General features: G+C 51.5%; 1 protein-coding gene across 5 annotated transcripts; it reads right to left on the reverse strand.

Annotated features, from left to right (window-relative positions):
* On the reverse strand, positions 1 to 12,333 carry NELFCD (negative elongation factor complex member C/D). Of its 5 annotated transcripts, none has more exons than XM_057702591.1 (15): positions 12,219 to 12,333; positions 8,095 to 8,210; positions 7,735 to 7,844; positions 6,802 to 6,911; positions 6,009 to 6,116; positions 5,030 to 5,182; positions 4,684 to 4,814; positions 3,510 to 3,675; positions 3,085 to 3,219; positions 2,558 to 2,697; positions 1,738 to 1,852; positions 1,301 to 1,396; positions 1,058 to 1,198; positions 628 to 757; positions 1 to 532 (listed from the first exon to the last, which is right to left on the reverse strand). In XM_057702591.1, exons 1-15 carry the CDS (start codon positions 12,303 to 12,305, stop codon positions 498 to 500), a joined length of 1,773 nt encoding a protein of 590 aa, XP_057558574.1. In that variant the 5' UTR covers positions 12,306 to 12,333; the 3' UTR covers positions 1 to 497. The 5 variants fall into 5 exon arrangements, with proteins under 5 accessions (XP_057558574.1, XP_057558572.1, XP_057558575.1 ...); XM_057702589.1 differs by having other exon boundaries at positions 8,095 to 8,213; positions 12,219 to 12,332; XM_057702592.1 differs by having other exon boundaries at positions 4,684 to 4,811; positions 8,095 to 8,213; positions 12,219 to 12,327.
* Between the last annotated feature and the right edge of the window lie 5,374 nt (positions 12,334 to 17,707).

Genomic DNA, 17,707 nt, shown 5'->3' on the forward strand with positions numbered 1-17,707 from the left:
GCCGAGTCCGAGTGCTTTATCTACACATGAGGACAGCGTCACGCTGGGATCCACATTCCAACCCTCGAAAGGCTTACATTTGTTCTTGGAAAGTTAAATCACAACAACACAAACTAACCTATCAGGTCTTGTGAGAAAACTTAAGTCAACTTTGAACATAGTTCATCTAAGTGTCTCAGTTTCTGAATTTGCACCACCCCCGGGGGCTGACAGCTGGCTACGTCCCAAGGGGTAACGGGAACCTGGTTCCGCTACTGGGGGAAATGAATACTGCCAACAGGCCTCAGGGGCAGCCCTGGGTGTACCAGGAGAGGGGACCATTCCTAGCAGCAGTTACGTGGCTAATGTCTTCCCTTTTAGAAAAGTCCTCCACCTCCTCTCACCAGAGCCCATTTCCAGGACACAGACTGGGCCTCTTCCACAACAGCTGCTGGGAAGGCTGTTTCCACACCAGGTCCCCTGGAATGTTCTGCACCAGCTCTGGAGGACGCTCTGACTCAGTTCATCAGGATGAAGTTGGACTTGCAGTGAGCTTTAACAAACAGAAGGAAAACGGGCGCTGCATTAGAAGCAGGAGGGAAACGATGACACTGAACACTGCAGCCACGAGGCGCGCACGCCGCCCACCTATGAACTCCGTCACAGGGTCGTGCTCCCCTTCTGTTTTGATGGTGCCGGCGATGCTGTCGTTTTCCAGGATGGGGAGGAAAAGCTGCACGAAGTCAGAGGTGTAGGGGGGCGCGATGACGTCCAGCACCTGTGGGGCACAGCCTGTGAGCCGCTCCAGGTGCTGCTCAGCGGGCAGCAGTGTGCGCAGACCCGGCCCCCACCCCCACCTGCTTCCTGGCGGCAATCCCCATCTCCAACATTAAGGCGCCCAGGGTCATGCCGCGGACACGCTGCCTCTGCAGGTAGGCTGTGCCTGGGAGACTGCTATCTGTGTCACTGTCATCACCATGACCATCAGAAGGCACAGCTCCCAGAGTTCGGGGCAAGGTGACTACATCAGGCCAAGAAGGGTGCTGCCGGGGGAAACGGGAACCCGCGCAGCGCTGACCTCGGTCACAAAGTGCCGAATGAGGGAAATGTCGGTGTCCAACTTCTCCAGACACTTGCGGATGTAACCGACCACGGGGAGCACGTAGCCCCGGCTCAGCAGGTGCACCATCCTGTCCAAGAGGGTCTTCTTCAACTCGAGCTGCACAGGCAGGGCGACAGGCCTGAGTAAGGGGCCTCCTCCCCGCCACAGAGCCCAGCCCAGCCCAGCCCAGCCCAGCCCAGCCCACGGGCCGCAGCTCACCTGCTCCATCACGTCCAGCTGGGAGTGCTCCGTCTCGAAGAGCTTCACCAGCAGCTGCAGCACCTGGGGGTGCAGGAGCTGGTGGCAGGTGCTGATCTACAGAGAGGCCAAAGGGCGCGCCCTGAGCGCTCCGCCTGGGTCTCCGGGCTCCCCGTCGGCCCCAGAGGGGCGCCACCAAAGACAGCTCATGGCTGACGACAGTGGTCCCCGGCCCTGGGCCCTGGTGGCTTCTGTCCTGTTCCTCATCCTTTCAGGGACCCTTGACAAAAACTGAGAAATCTACAGAGGCAACGAAAACTAGTTCCTTAAAAGGAAACTGCTCATTTAGGATAGAAATAACTAGCTTTGGAAAGCTTGTCTTCTGAAGGCACAAAACAGACGTGCAGGAGGCCTGGACCCAGAGCTGGGGGCAGTGGACGGGGGGCTCACAGCCCTACCTCGTCCAGCAGCGCCAGGTGCACCGGGGTGTGGTCTGTCTGCAGCTGGAAGTACCTCGGCTCTGACACAGTCCAGTCAACCCACTTCAGCACACCCATGGCCACCACTGGAAACCTACAGGTAAACAAGGCAGAACACGTCCTTTAAACAAAGTTTTCTAGAGGGCAAACACCAAACCTAAACAACAACAACTCAATCCAGCCATCAATGTACTCTTCAACGTGCTCTGCCAGGGAGACACCATGAGTGAAAACAGTCTGAGACCGGCCACCTCTCAAACGCACAGCGCCGGAACCCGAATCCCACGCTCAGCTGATTGTGGACCAGCTTTGCTGGTTTAAAAGGAGAGGGCCGTCAGTGCAACACTCCATGAGGCTGCTGGACTGGCTGAAGCTGACCTGTATTTGGCAAAGCCTGTCTCTGTCACTAGAACAAATGTCTAAGAGGACACCCTCTGTGCAAGCTTTTCGAGTGAACGCTTCTTTATATACTTGGCATAAGACCAGTCCTTTCTATCCAGGCAATACTTTGCTGGTCTAACTTGTACTGAATGAAATCCTCTTCTTCATCCGTTTTTGTAATTTTGGGTGGTCTTTCTTCCTCTTAGTCTAATTTGTGAACAGACTTCTGGCAAATAAACACATGAAAATCACTCATGCTGCTAAAACAGTTTAAAGTTCTCTCTGAATACTTACAAAAGAGAGGATAAATGAAATGAATAAGTATCTCTGAATCTTGTTATATTTTTTGACCTTTTAATACGAAAGCTGAAACCGCCTCCCCCCCAGAGAACTACGTCTGGAGCTCCCACCTGCTCACCTGATGCACTGATAGAGGGTGCTCAGCTCGGCCACGAGCTCAGACGCCCCTTTGTTCTCATTGCAACAGAGATTGTGAACAGTTTCAACAGCTTTCGATGTGGACTTCAGCTCGTCTTTATTGATGCTGACTCGCTTGTTCTGAAAACATACAAAGTCGGTGAATCCCGACGGTGCCCGCGTCCTTGCAGTCGGGGTAACCCATCGGCCCTTCTCTCTGCAGCCCCCGTCCCTGTCTCTGAAGTCAAGGGTCCCCGTCACACACAGAGACCGACAGCCAGGGAGACCAGCGTCTGTCGGTGGCTTAGGGAATCAGTTTCATTTCCTCAGTCAAACTTCAAATTACCGTTTAAATTAGTATCACAGACGCTATGCACATTTCCTTGAGACATTTAGCACTTTGACTATCTTATGCAGAAACACTAGAAAAGGCATTTTAGACATTAGTTGGGCCTGTGATCCCCTGCAGCCAAAATTCCAAAATAACACCAGAGAGAGGAGGTTTCTGGTTCTCAGCACCGACAGTACCTTCTTCCAGGTCTCCACCACACTCGCGGCGTATGCAAGGATGTGGATGTACTTGTGCTTATGGTCCTGGTTGATCCTGGCCCCCGGCTTGAAGAGGGATTGCATGAACAGGTCCAGGAAGGCCGGCACCCGGATCTGAAGAGAAGCACATTAACTGAAAAGGGATGCAGGGACAGAGGGCAGGTACATCCACACACACCCAGGGCAGGAGTGCCCGCTCACATCCACCGCTGCGTGTGCACCAGGGTGCGTGAGGGCTGAGGGCGTGATGAGGCAGGACCAGGGAGAGGACAAAAGCATTTCAATAGGAAAGGGCACTCACTGACTTCAGAGAACGTAAGAGGACCACCAACTTTCCCAAAGAATCTACTTCCCGTTGGCCTTGAGGGTATCCCACCTTAGGATTCAAATGAAGGGCAACACACCAGCTCAACAGGAGGCGGGTCCATGCTTGTAAACATCTTGAACAGAACGGTGATGTCGGCTGGATTCAGGGCTCCCTTGGACAACATAGCCCCAAGGGCCTGACACGCCCGTGGGTAGGAGGCAGCTGTGCCCAGGGCCAGCGTGATCTGACTGGCGTCATGGCCCCTGGGTGGAAAGAATCGTACATCCCCTGTCACTGACGAGGTGGGGGCCTGCCCTGCCCTCTCCTTCTTTCTCTCCCTCCCTCCTTCCTTCCTTCTTTCACATTTGTGCTTTGAATTGTTGGGGTCCCTTTGTTTTTCACACTTCTGTCATCCACTGGTATGTTTACTAACTGACCCATGAAAACAACATTTACAGCTAACTGGGAAAGAATGGTTCAGTACAGCTCACAGGCTTCCTAAGAGGAACCATGCACTTTTTAAGTAGCTTAAGACTCCATAAGTAGAAAAATTAACCTAATAAGGGCTAGTTTCATTCTGTAAGATATGGACCACAATCTAACAGTCAGACTACTGAAGAACTATTTCAGGACGGCTGCCATTCACCATTGATGAATCCCAATATATTGGGAATTTAGCTTCATAAATATAGTGAATTAGACCATAAGCAAATCATTCACAAAATATTCATCAAAGCAAAGCTTTACAGATCTCAATAAAAGTTCTTAAAAAAAAAAAAGCAAAGCTCTACAAAGCAAGCTCTCTTCACGTATTTAAAATTAGGCCAACTTTTCCAGCTCTACTGGATAAAAGGAAGTTTACCGATATGTCAAAACAGGAGGGGGCTTCCTAGGTGGCGCAGTGGTTGAGAATCCGCTTGCCAATGCAGGGGACACGGGTTCGAGCTCTGCTCCAGGAAGATTCCACATGCCGCAGAGCAACTAACCCGTGCACCACAACTATTGAGCCTGCACTTTTGAGCCCGTGAGCCACAACTATTGAGCCCATGTGCTGCAACTACTGAAGCCCATGCACCACAACGAAGAGTAGCGCCCACTCAGCACAACTAAAAAGAAAGCCCGTGCACAGCAAAAAAGACCCAACACAGCCAATAAAATAAATAATTCATTAAAAAAAAACAAAAACAAAAAAAACAGGAGGACGTAGAGTCTTCGGTTGTGGACGTGGGGCAATGGGGTGGGGGGTGAGGGTGAGCGGACCCCCCCCTCACCTCTCCTGGGCGAAGCGCTGGACCTCCTGTGCGATCCTGCGCACGGCTGAGCCCCCCTGCTCCTCCTGGGCCAGCACGGACATCAGGGCCTGGGCGAACAGGTACGTGTGCTCCCCGTGGCACACCATCTTCTGGAAGACGGCAGGGAGTAAGTATGTGGGGTTTCACGGCCGCAGCAGTGACAAACACAGACAGAAGAGTCAGACGCCAACAGTTCAAACGGAAGTCCCCACCCGGGGAAGGTGCCCTCTAACCCAGACATTCTCCGTAGTAAACAGAGTTTCCCGTCTGAAAACACATGATCCCAAACAGCCTCCTTCTAATCTAAGCCACGTGAAGAACTCACAGCAAACTCAGGGAGATTTTTTTCGAGGTTTTCTTCTCCTCCGTCCAAAATCGTAGCTAGAGAAGTACGAAGCACTCTAGAAAACACTTCCAGCTGCTGGCAGGCTGTGGACACGCTGGTGATCTCCCCTTGGTACCCTGCATCGGAAATAAGCTACAATACGGAAATAAGAAGCCAAAAGACAGCGCTGACAAGCCCTGGCCACACACCTGCAGGAAGGAGGCCACTGGCAGAATCTGGGATGAGGAGGCACAAGCACTGGTCCCTGCTTCACCACTAACTAGGCTGGTGGTCCCAGTCAAACCCCCCACCCCTGATTCTTCGTGTGGGATGGAGGAGACAGCCCAGGCGCTCTTAAAAGCTCCTCTCCGAACACAGTGGGCTCTGTAACATATTCCTGCCAAATCCTAAAACACAGTCCACGTCGATCCCCAAACATACAAATTCTATGCTTTTCTTTCTCAACGTTTAAGACTCACTAAAGTAAAATGACAAAAACCTCTACCAAAAAAGCATATAGGGGACTTCCTAGGTGGTGCAGTGGTTAAGAATCCGCCTGCCAATGCAGGGGACACGGGTTCGAGCCCTGCTCTGGGAAGATTCCACATGCGACGGAGCAACTAAGCCTGTGTGCCACAACTGTTGATCCTGTGCTCTAGAGCCTGTGAGCCACAACTATTGAGCCCATGTGCCGCAACTGTTGAAGCCCACACACCTACTGCCTGTGCTCCTCAACAAGAGAAGCCACTACAATGAGGAGCCCGCACACCACAATGAAGAGTAGCCCCCGCTCTCAGCAACTAGAGAAAGCCTGTGTGCAGCAATGAAGACCCAACACAGCCAATAAATAAATTAAAAAAAAAAAAAAAAAAAGCATAGAGGATCTTTTCAAACGAAACAGACCACCAACCAACCAACTCAAAATCACCCTCATTCATAAATACTTTCATCTTTTCTCTGACTCTAGGACTCTTCCTACCTTAACAGTGAAGTTAAGCATCAAACAGTCTGGGTGGGCTTCAGCCAGTTTGTAAAAAAGGTCTCTCCACGTGGTGTGTGCAATCATCTGTTCAAGCCAAGCGGGGGTCTGACAACAAACAGACAGACAGCAAGATAAGACGCCTAGCTTTAGCCTAAGTGAGGATTACGTTGTGCCAACAGGACAGGAAGAGCCCCCAGGCTCCTAGCTTCAGCCAAGGGCCCCTGAAGGAAGCAGGCCCCGAGCTGGTGAGGCCACATGGTGGCCGAGTGGCCGAGCCAGAGCCCTGGACGCCCCCCACAGCGTTTGGAGGCTCCAGCCCCTCGCGAGAAGGCACTGAAAGGCGCTTCCTGGGACGTCTGCATTAGAGGCCGCGTCTCGCGCATACTGACTCGGGCCACGTCAGCTGCAGGCCCTCAGCAAAGAGAGAGGCACCCTAAATAATGCAGGTGGTCTTGTCCATCAGCACACTGTGGCCACGAAAATGGGTCCCCTGTGCTCTGGCTGTGTGACGGATGGGCCCGGGGCGGCACCACCCCCCCGAAGTCCACCCCAACCTGTGCAGAGGCTCTGCCGCCCCCCCGCCCCCCCAGTACCCGCTGCACCCGGCACGCAAGCTCTCCCTGCCCCGAGCAGAGCATCTAAGGGCAGCTTCAGACCCTGCGGGAGTTCATTCTCACACCCTGACGTCAGCCCCCATCCCTGCACCGCTGCCGCGACGCGCCCCACGCCCGTGTACACGTGGAGTCAGCAAGAGTCTAGGAGCTGGATCAGAGGGGAAAAGGCTCCTCACCTCTCCTTCTTCAGTGAAGATAGAATCTGCTTTGCGGGGGTCAAAATGTTTGATCAATAAACTCTTCAAGTGATTTTCCACAGTTTCCTGAACCTGCACTGGTTCAACACCTGAGAGAAAATGAAAGCAACTAGATGGAAAATGGCATCTCTCAACTCGCTGTGTTACTTTAGGAAAAGTAGACAGCCCAAACGTTTACATGTGATGTAAATATCATAGAACTGCTTCTAACCACTTAGGGTCTGGGGCCTCTTTTAAAAATTAATATTACTCATATTCAATGGTAAGACCCAAAAAGCAGCCCAGGGCAAAACACACAAGGATGCTTGTTTACGTGGAAAGGATGGTGACATCTAGGAACGAGGACAAACTGCCAAAATAGACAGGGAGGAGGATGGAAAAACACTGCCCCCCACCACAGTAGAACAGAGCAGATGCCAGTGAGGGACAAACTCATGTGTGATCACCGTGATCACAGCAGGGAGTCCACTCATTTCCAGGCAGCACTTACTCCGCGATGTCATCTCTACTGAGCACAGTGGATTTACAGTAAGGCTCTACTTTGATCATATTAGCTAAAAGCCATAATCATACCCAGTCCTAAATTATCCATCATCTACTGCTTGCTGTAACAGACCTCTTAAAAATGACACACTGAACATACACTGTATAATCCTTTAATTCTACAACACGGTAGGGAGAACAGCTCAATGAGAATCACGTTTGCAGGCTATCTGTAAACCTCAATTATTGAATCAAAGATAAAAATCAAGCCAATGAAAATGGGTAAGAAGTTCAGTTACTACTGACAGAAGTCTTAAAAACCAGGAAAACAAAGAACGCCTTTCCAATTTATCAACATTGTAATGACCCAGTGGTCTACTGTAAAGGTGGGGATGGGGAGTAGCCAGGCCCCAGGCCCCCACAAAGCACCTGTCTGAATGAGCCACTCGGCCAGCAGGTTGACGGTCTGGGCCACGGCAGTGTAGTTCTCTGATAAGAGCTGGATTACATTCTCTGGAGACCCTCCTGCCTGAAAGTACCTAGAAAAAGCAAACAAACAAGCTACAGCACTCAAATGGACGTAGACGGGGGCGTGGGGATGGACGGCCACAGGGAGGGGAGGGGGAAGACAGGTTATTGAGACTTTTAAAGGGCGGTGACCCCTGGAGGCCTTCTGTCCCAGTATCTTCCGTTCCAGCATCCAGTAGCATTCTTCTGACTTTCACATGTCATCTTCTGGGTCTATTACACCACTTTCTCCTCCCAGTGCAAACAACCTTTCTCACATACCTCTTCAGGGTGTTAAAGATGGAGGGCTCCATTATGTAATCGCGGGTGGAGAATTTATGCAGGCACTCCTGCTGGACCTCGGCGTCATCTTCTCCCTCTCCATAATCATCCTCCTGCTGCTGGTGAAAAGAGCCAGGCTAATTTTCGTTACTACAGATACCCTGCAGTCTCACCTTAAACCCCTAGGATGTGGTCCATGTCAACAGTGTTCCACGTTAAGTCATTTCATTTGACTTTCACAACAATCTCGTGAAGCACGCTGGACAAGTAACGAGGCGCTAAGAAAATGGAATCCAGAGTCACACCAAGTGGGTTTGAATCACGACTCCAGGCCAGCAAACTTGTGTACAGGGGTCATGCAAGTTCCTGCATCTCATACAAGACACCTCACCCGGGCACCCACTTCTCTTCTCCTGAGCAGAGATAACAATAGGACCTACCCCCATCGGCTGCTGTGAGGATTCCAGGAGCTCATCTTTGGAAGAGCCAGGCACAGCAGCTGACATTCAGGGAGCGTTCAGCAGACGTCAGCTGCTGTTACTGTCTTCGCTGTCACTACTTCACACGTGCCCCAGAACGCTTTCCAACAAAGACTGATGGAGCACTTCTTGAAGGCATAAGCCATCCATCTGCTGTCAGAAAGTGAAGCTCACTGGCTCACCTCAGATCAGCAGGCCTGGCTGAGGCTAGTCCCTGTTCTGCATGGAAGCAACCTTAGGCAAGTCACTGAAATCTAAGGGCAAAGCAGGATGATGGTGTGATGACAGTGGACTGCACGACCCCAAGGTCTGTCCAGCCTTAACGCTGTTACCAACAAGCAGATGCGTTTTGAACACTCACTCTATACTGAGCACTGTACTTCTCACCAGGAAACCTAAGAACACATAAGACATGAGATGGCTTTTTCTGCTGAAGGAGTTTACAGACTAGCAACTGACCCTCACGTGCTGGGGTAAGGGCTGGGCCAGGGATCAGCAGACTACGGCCCGGGGCCAAGTCCATCGTCCTCCGTCACTGGAAATAAAGTGTTACTGGGACACAGCCACACAGCCCCCTTTTAAAAACATATGGTCTGTGGCTGCTTTTCCCCTGCAACGGCAGAGCAGAGTTGTGGCAGAGACCTGCGAGCTAACAACAGTCACTATCTGGCTCTTTCCAGAAAAGCTCGCCCGCTCTGGTCCAGACTTACATCCTGAAGGCAGTGCTCTGGGAGCAGAGGAACGTGCTTCCTTCACCATGGAGACAGGGGAGTCTCCTCTCAGACCTTATCTGAGTGGGCGCCCTGAGCAAGACCGTGAACGAAGGCCGGCCTCCGCCCCAAGGTGCACCCTGCTGTGTCTGTGTGCTCAGGCTTCTACCCTGGACACTCTTTTTTTCCACTACATCTTCTCTTGGGTGATGCCACCTCCCTGCTCATAAGTCTAGAATTTAGCCTAGATCTCTCTCTCTCTCTCTCTCTCTCTCTCTCTCTCGAGCTCCCGACTCAAGTATTAACTGTCTATTCTCACTTCCATCCAGAAGTCCCACTAGTACTGAAAACGCATTAGATCCCAAACTGACCTCCTCTTTTCCCTCTGAACAGATCTGCTTCCTACGACCCATGTTTTCATAAAAGATTCCACCATCTACCTGCTCCCCAAAACTCACAAACCTAGTAGTCTTCAGTTTCTGCTCCCACATCCTGTCCAAAGACCCACCAAGCCTCTCTTGCACACGGCTACCCTACTCAGCCATCCTCCCTCCTTCCCGCTGCGCTTCCTTACTCTGGGCATGCTCGCGGCAGCAGCGGTCCCCCGTGGCTCAGTCTCGTTCCTTCCTTTCAATCACCTTTCACGCTGATGCCACCATGATCTTAATAAGCCATAAATCTGACATCTCTTTCTTGCTAAAAGTTTCCTGTCCCCTCAGCAAGGACACCCAGGCTCCAGCACGACCTCAACCTCCCACTCCTCATCTAGCCAGACTCACCCCTTGCCACTCCCGACAGACAACCTTGCAGCCTGCCTAAACCCTCTGCACTTCAGCGCCCCTCAGCTTCCACCACCGGGACTGAACGGCACAGCAGCCTCCTTACACATCGTCCTGCCTCCCCCAAATCCACCCACCATGTGGTCAAGTGAACAGAATTTGGGTCACAGACATTGATCTTCCACTATCTTTCAAAATCCAGCTCATACTGCCCCTCCTGTCATGTTTCTTGACTCTCTCTTCCTCCTCCATTAAGCCACAGTTAGAATGAACATGAACATCCAGGCCGCCACTCTCATAGCAGGAGCCTGTTAAGGTCGGGGGAGAAATCAAGATCATGCAAGATCAAGGGACTTCCCCGGTGGCACAGTGGTTAAGAATCCACCTGCCAATGCAGGAGACACGGGTTCCATCCCTGCTCCAGGAAGATCCCACATGCCGCAGAGCAACTAAGCCACAGCTACTGAAGCCCACATGCCTAGAGCCCGTGCTCCACGACAAGAGAAGCCACGGCAATGAGAAGCCGCGCACTGCAACAAAGAGTAGCCCTCACTCGCCACAGCTGAACAAAGCCCATGTGCAGCAACGAAGACCCAACACAGCCAATAAATAAATAAATAAATAAGATTATGCTTAAAGTTTCCCAAACGTGAGGCTCCCCAGCCTCCTGTATGTGGGGTCGAGGCCTGGCTCTGCCATTCGTAACTGCATAAAAGAAGTGAACAACTGGAGTGCTCACTTTTCAAAATGAGGGCACTGGACTGGACGCCGTTCCACATGCCCTGGTTCTAACCCTATGACTGGAAGGCTTCGGCGGTCCAGCAGTTTGCTAGATGCAGATGCAGACAAAGGACCGAGGTGGGATCCCCACTCCTTCATGTATGAGTTTCCTGACCTTGGGCAGGTCACTAGGTCCTCCCGCCTCCCTTTCTTCGTTGACATAATGAGCAGAGGAACACCCAACTCAGCATCGTGAGCGTGGACTGAGAGAATGCACGACAGCAGCTAGCGGGCACAGATTTTCAAGTAGCTAAACTGGACTCCATCCCTCCACTCTAAGCCTCCAACACCCTGGAACCACCCAACACGCGAAGTTTCCAGTGTCACTCCCTGCCCCCAACTCTTGAACAAGTCATGCTTTTCAGCAGCTCTCAAAGGCCCTTCAGAACCCACTGCTTCCATCAGGCAACTAACCACACAGGCCTCCTTTCAGCGCCTGGAGCACAGTGCCCACCTCTACAGCCCCGGACGGGCTTCAGTGCCCTCCAGTGCCCCGCCCGCCCCTTTCAACGGAGCACCCCGCTCCAGGCGTCCTTCCTTCAAACATCGCTTCGGTATGTCCCAAACACACCTAACCTTGGCTCTTGTTCAAAGGCAGGTCCCTAGGCCCCCCTCCAGACCAACTGCCTCCCCGTCCCCTGGGAAGGGGCCTGAGAAGCTGGGTTTCAAACACCACTTCGGGCGGGTCTTCAGGTGAGAACCGGGTTGGGGTCCCCCGGCCGAGCGAGCGCGCCCAGGTCCGACGGTGCAACCCCGGGCTCCAGGGGAGAAGGTTCTGAGCTCCCCCCCGCTCCCCCAGCTTCCACAGCAAACCCTAAAGGTCGAGGATGGACGGCCTGGTCACTCAGGCCAAGGGCTGAATAAATCTGCCCGAGCGCCCAAGAGGACGGTGTGCAGACAGTAAAGCAGAGGCGAGAACGTCCAGAGTCCCACGTTTCCACCTCACGATGCCGAGCTGGACTTTTTTTAAGATGATGACTACTTTTTATACCGTGTGTCTGAGCCCAGCCCCGCACCCTGGAGGCGGCGTCCGGCCCGCCCGGGGGACTGGGAAGTCCCAGGGCCTGAACCCGAGGCCGCCCAGGCTGGTCGGAGGGTCAGCTCGGGTCACGACGAGGGGGCGGCGCCCCTGCGGCCGGCTCACGTCCCGGGGGGAGCGGCCCCCGGCCCCGACCCCCGACCCCCGACCCCCGACCCCGCCGCGGCGGGCAGGGCAGCGGGCAGGGCAGCGGGCAGGGCGGGGGCCGGCGCGGGGGCGGGGGCGCGGCGGCAGGCGGCGGGGCGGATTGTGCGTGGACCACGCGGCGGGAGCGGGGCCGGCCCGCCGGCGACGGAGACCAACAGTCCTCGTCGGGGGCGCCCGGTGCCCCCCTCACCTGGCCGCCGTCCGCCTCGTCGCCCCACTCGGCCGCGCTCCCGAAGTAATCCTCCTCCATGATGGCGCCCGGCGCGGCGCCCGCCATCGTTTCTCGCGAGCGCGGCGCATGCGCACGGCGGGTGGAGGCGCGCGCGCGGCCCCGCGGCCCCGCCCCCTACGGACGCGCGCCTCATCCAGGGCGGGAAGCACAGGGCCGGAGGGGCGGGGCCGGAGGGGCGGGGCCGGGGGCGGGGGCGGGGCCGGGCGCAGGCGGCCGCCTTCGCGCGGCGGAGGGAACCTGCCAATTGACCCAGGAGCACGACTTGGTTGAGCCGCAGGGATGTTGGCTCCGCATAGATGTTGGCTCCGCGTAGAAGTTTGGAAGGAGACGCACACGTGGCCTGGCTTGCCTCCCAGCTCTGGGCCTTTTTCACTGGGACTTCTGGTCCTCTGAGCATCAGTTTCCACATCTGACATCTGGCACAAGAACAGAGCCTATGCCTCCCTCATTGGGCTTATGCTATCACTTACATGTGGAATCTAAAATAATGATACAAATGAACTTATTTACAAAACAGAAACAGACTCACAGACTTGGAAAACAAACATGGTTAACAAAGGGGAAGGTGGGTGGGGGATGAATTAGGAGTTTGGGATTACCAGGTACACAGCACTGTATTTTAGATGGAAAAACAACAAGGACTGACTGTAAAGCCAGGGAACTATGTTCAATATCTTGTAATAATCTATAATGGAAAAGAATCTGAAAAGGTATATATATATATTCTGAATCTGGAAAAGAATATATGTGTGTGTGTATGTAAATAGAACTGAATCACTTTGCTGTCCACCTGAAACTAACGCAACCTTGTAAAACAACATTACTTTGGTTAAAAGTAAATGATACCGTGGTGCTCATCATGGGCAGTTTTAAGAAGGGAAGTTAACACTGTCAGATCTGGATGCTTGGGAGAGTAATGCACGTGTCTGTAAGGAGAGAGTGTTAGAGACAAGAGCTCCGGAGTACTGATCACGGCCAACACTCCCAGGGGGCTCACCGGCACTGTGCTTTCGTGCATCCCTCGTCTCCTCATCCGACTCCTGTCCAGTGTGTGTCCACTAAGTACCTGGCACTGTGCTACTCCTGGCGCTCATTGGTGAACAAACCGGACATCACCCTCGCCCTGGGGGAGCCTGTATTCTCCTGAGGGAACAAACAGATGAGATAACGGCAGAGCGTGACAAGTGCTGGTTGGTAATTTGTGATAATAGGAGAGCCCGACTTCGGCAGTCTCTAAGAAAGTTATATTTGAGCTGAGAGTCATGTGGTACAAGGAAGGAAGCAAGCTGGACCAAGGAGAGAACACTAGGAGAGCAGAGCTGCCAGACAGAGGCTGGTCGTGTGCCCTTGGAACCCAAAGGCCGCTGAGACTGGCACCTGGCAGGCCAGTGAGAAGCCTGGATGAAGTGGGCGAGGCAGGCTTAGGGAGATGGTGTGGGGGAGTCAGGTTTTCACTGAGGACTCTTTGGAATGATGTAACGCACCAATGTATGTAGATCGCTGAGCATGGAGCTCACACACAGTAGGTGTTCAGAAAGTATTAGTTATTATGATGCGGATGAGGGAGCTTGGAGGTGGGGGTGCAAGTTAAGAGGGCTCAGTGAGAGTTAACGGGGGCTAAGTAAGGGCCAGGGCGCCTGCTGCAATATTGAGGTTCAGTCCTGAGGATGCAGCAGCCTGGGGGATGGCTAAGGAGACACCCGGGAAGATGTTGCCAAGACTTGCAGCCTGCGTTCCAGGGATGGGGCACCACGGAGACAAGGAGCCGGGCGGGGGGGGGAGGGGCAGCTTCCCTGATGCATCTGCTAATGAGTTCGGATTGGGTTGTGCTGATTGGAGATGCTGTGGGAACACCCATGCCTGGGTGTCTTGCAGGTGTCAGGAGGTGGGAGTCCGCCGCTCTGGATTCAGTGACTTGGCTCCAGCTTCTATTCACGAGATTAAAGCGTATTAAGTTAACAAGTTGTCCCTACTGTTGGCTTGTTTCAGGGTTCATTTTCAGTTGCTTTCTGAAAATGTTGCAAAGAATGAATGGCCGTTAAATTCCCACTACTTCTCTTACATTTCTTTTTTAAACAGTACCTGAATTGAAAGCAGGCAAATTAATGTATATATAACTAATTGCTTCTATGGAATCAGGGGTTATTTAACTCACCTCTCTCGCAACCAAAATGTTACTTACTGTTAAATGGATTAACAAACCCAAATGAAAGCATCACATTCCGTCTGTAAGTACCGATGATTTAGAATAATTGGGTCTGTAAGTCTTGCCTCCTGAGATATTGTTGACCTGTTGTTTTTGAAAAGCCTCATATAAAATGTCCAAATTAGCTTGCATTACTGAAAATAAGGATTCTAAAGTCTTTCAAGATATTTTCCTATTTCAGAAAAATTCTGGTGGAGAATTTCCTTGGAAAGGAGAAGTTGGTTTCACTGAATCCATTCAAGAAATATTTACCGAGCGCCTTCTTGGTGGTATGGGCTGGTAGTCACTGTTTATCTAGTGCTAATGGCAGAAAAGAGAAAAGAATCGTTGCCTCTGATGATAGGGAAAGTGCAGGGAGGAGAGGGCTTGACCTCAAAGAGGGAGGTCAAGGGAAGCCTTTCTGGGCAAATGATGTTTAATCTGAGACTTCAGACTTGAACCCGGAGGACAAGGAGAATAGGGCACAGTAGAGAAAACACAGATGACAGTGAAAGAAAATGACTGGAGAGAAGAGATGACATGGGGAGAGAGCAAGACAGACAGAAAGTGAGATCCAGGCAGGAGCCAGGTGGCCCAGAAACTTACTAGAGGTTTGGACTTGATCCCAGGGGTAATGGGTCGCCACTGAAAGCTTCTAAACACAAGAGTGACGTGATCAGATGTAGGGTCTTCGGAAGGTCCTTCTGGCTCTCATAGAGAAAGGGTTTGAAGGGAGCAAAGTAGAGGTTGGGAGACCACTTAGGATGCTGTGGATGAGACTCCTGACGTGATGGTAACTGACATTGAGACAGGCGTGGGATGAAGTGAGTACATCTTTGAGAGAGGCTTAGGAGACTGGACAGATAGAGTTTGGAGGGTCTTATCCAGAGAGTGTATAATAAACACCCCAATATTGAAATCTTTCGTCGTCTAGTCATGCTTCAGTCCACTCCTCTCTTCTCCCGTCTCCTTCATGCCACAGAAATTCACCTGCTGCCAATGTCAACCTTTCTTTCGTAGCCAGAGAACACTTCTATGTCTTCATCCTGCTTGATGTGTCCAGAGTAACTGGCACGGGCACCTCTTGCGAGACAGAAGAAGTCCGTCTCAGACTTATTCCCCTGTTGTCCCTCTACTTGTCCTCCAGACACTGCAGAGCCTCGGAACTCAAGCCTGGACTCTTCCCTTCTCCACTCTCTCCCTAGGGGATCTCATTCACCGCTATCTTTAAAGCCATCTCTATGCGGAGACCTCTCAGACTTGTACCTGCAGCCCTCGTGTCTGCTCCGATCTCTAGACTCGTGTATCCATTGACACAACTGCCCCTTGACCTCACCATTAGGCTTCCCCATGGGCATCTCAACATCTGCATCTAAGCACCCCAAACGTGGTGCTTCTGACCTCTTCCGCTCTTGGGAAATGGGGCCACCAGCTCCAGTTACCAATACCAAACACCTACAAGTCATCCTTAACTTCTTTCCCCTCCCCTATCCAATCCAAAGGCAAATCCTGTGTCAGTCCCACTTTAAAAACACACCTCACATCTCTCCAGTTCTCCCCAACTCCACTGCCACCCTCTTGGTCCAGGTTTCCACTAACTCTCACCTAGACACTGCAGGAGCCTCAGTCTAGTCTCCAAACATCCGCAAAGGTTTTTCTTTTTTAATTTTGCTGAATCACTTTATCATAAAGGAAAAAAATCCAAAAATTGCAAAACGCCCCCTATTTTTGGCTACAATTTGTGTCCTTATGATGCAAGTAAAATGAACAAATACTGAACTTCTAGATGCAAGGTTATGTCCCACGGAGCAAGCAAGGTGACCAAGGTGACTAAGACCTGTGCCATCAAGAAGCTGAAAATCCACCAAGGAGAGAGATGGTGCACACGGAGATCACGTAAATATGAGAGTGAAAATGACATTTGCTGTGACAGAAGCACTGATAAAGTTGTCTTGAAACCCAGAAAAGGAAGATTTCATTTCTTTTTTTTATGTTCATGTTTCTTTGAATTTTTACTTTTTAAAAGATCTTTATTTTATATTGGAGCGTAGTTGATTTACAATGTTGTGTTAGTTTCAGGTGTACAGCAAAGTGATTCAGTTATATGTATACATATATCTATTTGTTTTCAGATTCTTTCAGATTCCCTTTTCCCATATAGGTTATTACAGAATGTTGAGTAGAGTTCCCTGTGCTATACAGTAGGTCCTTGTTGATTATCTATTTTATATATAGTAGGATGTATCTGTTCATCTCAGACTCGTAATTTATCTCTCCCCCCACCCCCCACTTCCCGCTTTGGTAACCATACGTTTGTTTTCTATGTCTATGAGTCTGTTTCTGTTTTGTGAATAAGTTCATTTGTATCACTTTTATAGATTCCACATATAAGTGATATATGATATTTGATTTTATTTCTGACTGAGGTGGTTAGACACTGTTTCTTGGGAGAAAAGGATTTTGAGCAGAATGTGAGCATGGTGAGATTAGAGGGAAGGGCCGTTGAAGGGGAAGGACCAAGAGGGCAGGTGGGAGGAGAAAGGAATGGCCTGTGTTGTTGATCACAGGAAAGAGAAAAGGGCAGTGGGAGAGAAAGATGGGAAATGGGTGAGATCATGGAATGTCTTGAATTACATGCTAAAGAGTTTAACCTTCCTCCTGCAGGGTACAGGCAATGGAAAACCATGATGATTTTTGAGCAAGAGAATCCCTTGAACAAACTTTAATCTGATGAGAATGAGCCGGTAACAGTGCATACAAGGGTTTAGAGGGTACACAGTTCTCATCCCTTAACTTCCTTTCTGCTTCTCCAAAGTGACTCACTGGCCACCACAAAGTCTTCAAGAGGTAGAGTTTTCCCTCTTCTGGAGTGTGCCAAATGTAGCTCTTCCATTCTAATGAATGGCATAAATCAGAGACAGGGTGACACTTCACAGGGCAGGTCATAAAAGGACACTGTGCGCTCCATCTTGGTCACACTGTGGCTTAGATCACTTGTCCTGGAGGAAGACCAACACCGAGATGTGGGCAGCCCCATGGAGAGAACCATGTGGTGAAGAATTGAGGCATCCCACAGGGCTTCCCTGGTGACGCAGTGGTTACAAACCCGCCTGCCAACACAGGGGACACAGTTTCAATCCTTGGTCTAAGAAGATCCCACATGCCTCGGAGCAAGTAAGACCTTGAGCCACAGCTACTGAGCCTTCATGCCACAGCTACTGAAGCCTGTTTGCCTAGAGCCTGTGCTCCACAACAGGAGAAG

This window comes from Hippopotamus amphibius, chromosome 12 (assembly GCF_030028045.1).
Source record: "Hippopotamus amphibius kiboko isolate mHipAmp2 chromosome 12, mHipAmp2.hap2, whole genome shotgun sequence".
Classification (NCBI taxonomy): Eukaryota; Metazoa; Chordata; class Mammalia; order Artiodactyla; family Hippopotamidae; genus Hippopotamus; species Hippopotamus amphibius.

Coding starts and splice junctions, on each gene's coding strand:
- NELFCD (XM_057702587.1), bottom strand. CDS start 12,305: ATGGCGGGCGCCGCGCCGGGCGCCATCATGGAGGAGGATTACTTCGGG. Junction 6,912..7,734: donor CGAGTGGCTCATTCAGACAG/GTGCTTTGTGGG, acceptor ATTTTCTCTCAG/GTGTTGAACCAGTGCAGGTT. Junction 3,220..3,509: donor ACCCGCCTCCTGTTGAGCTG/GTGTGTTGCCCT, acceptor GCTTCTCTTCAG/ATCCGGGTGCCGGCCTTCCT.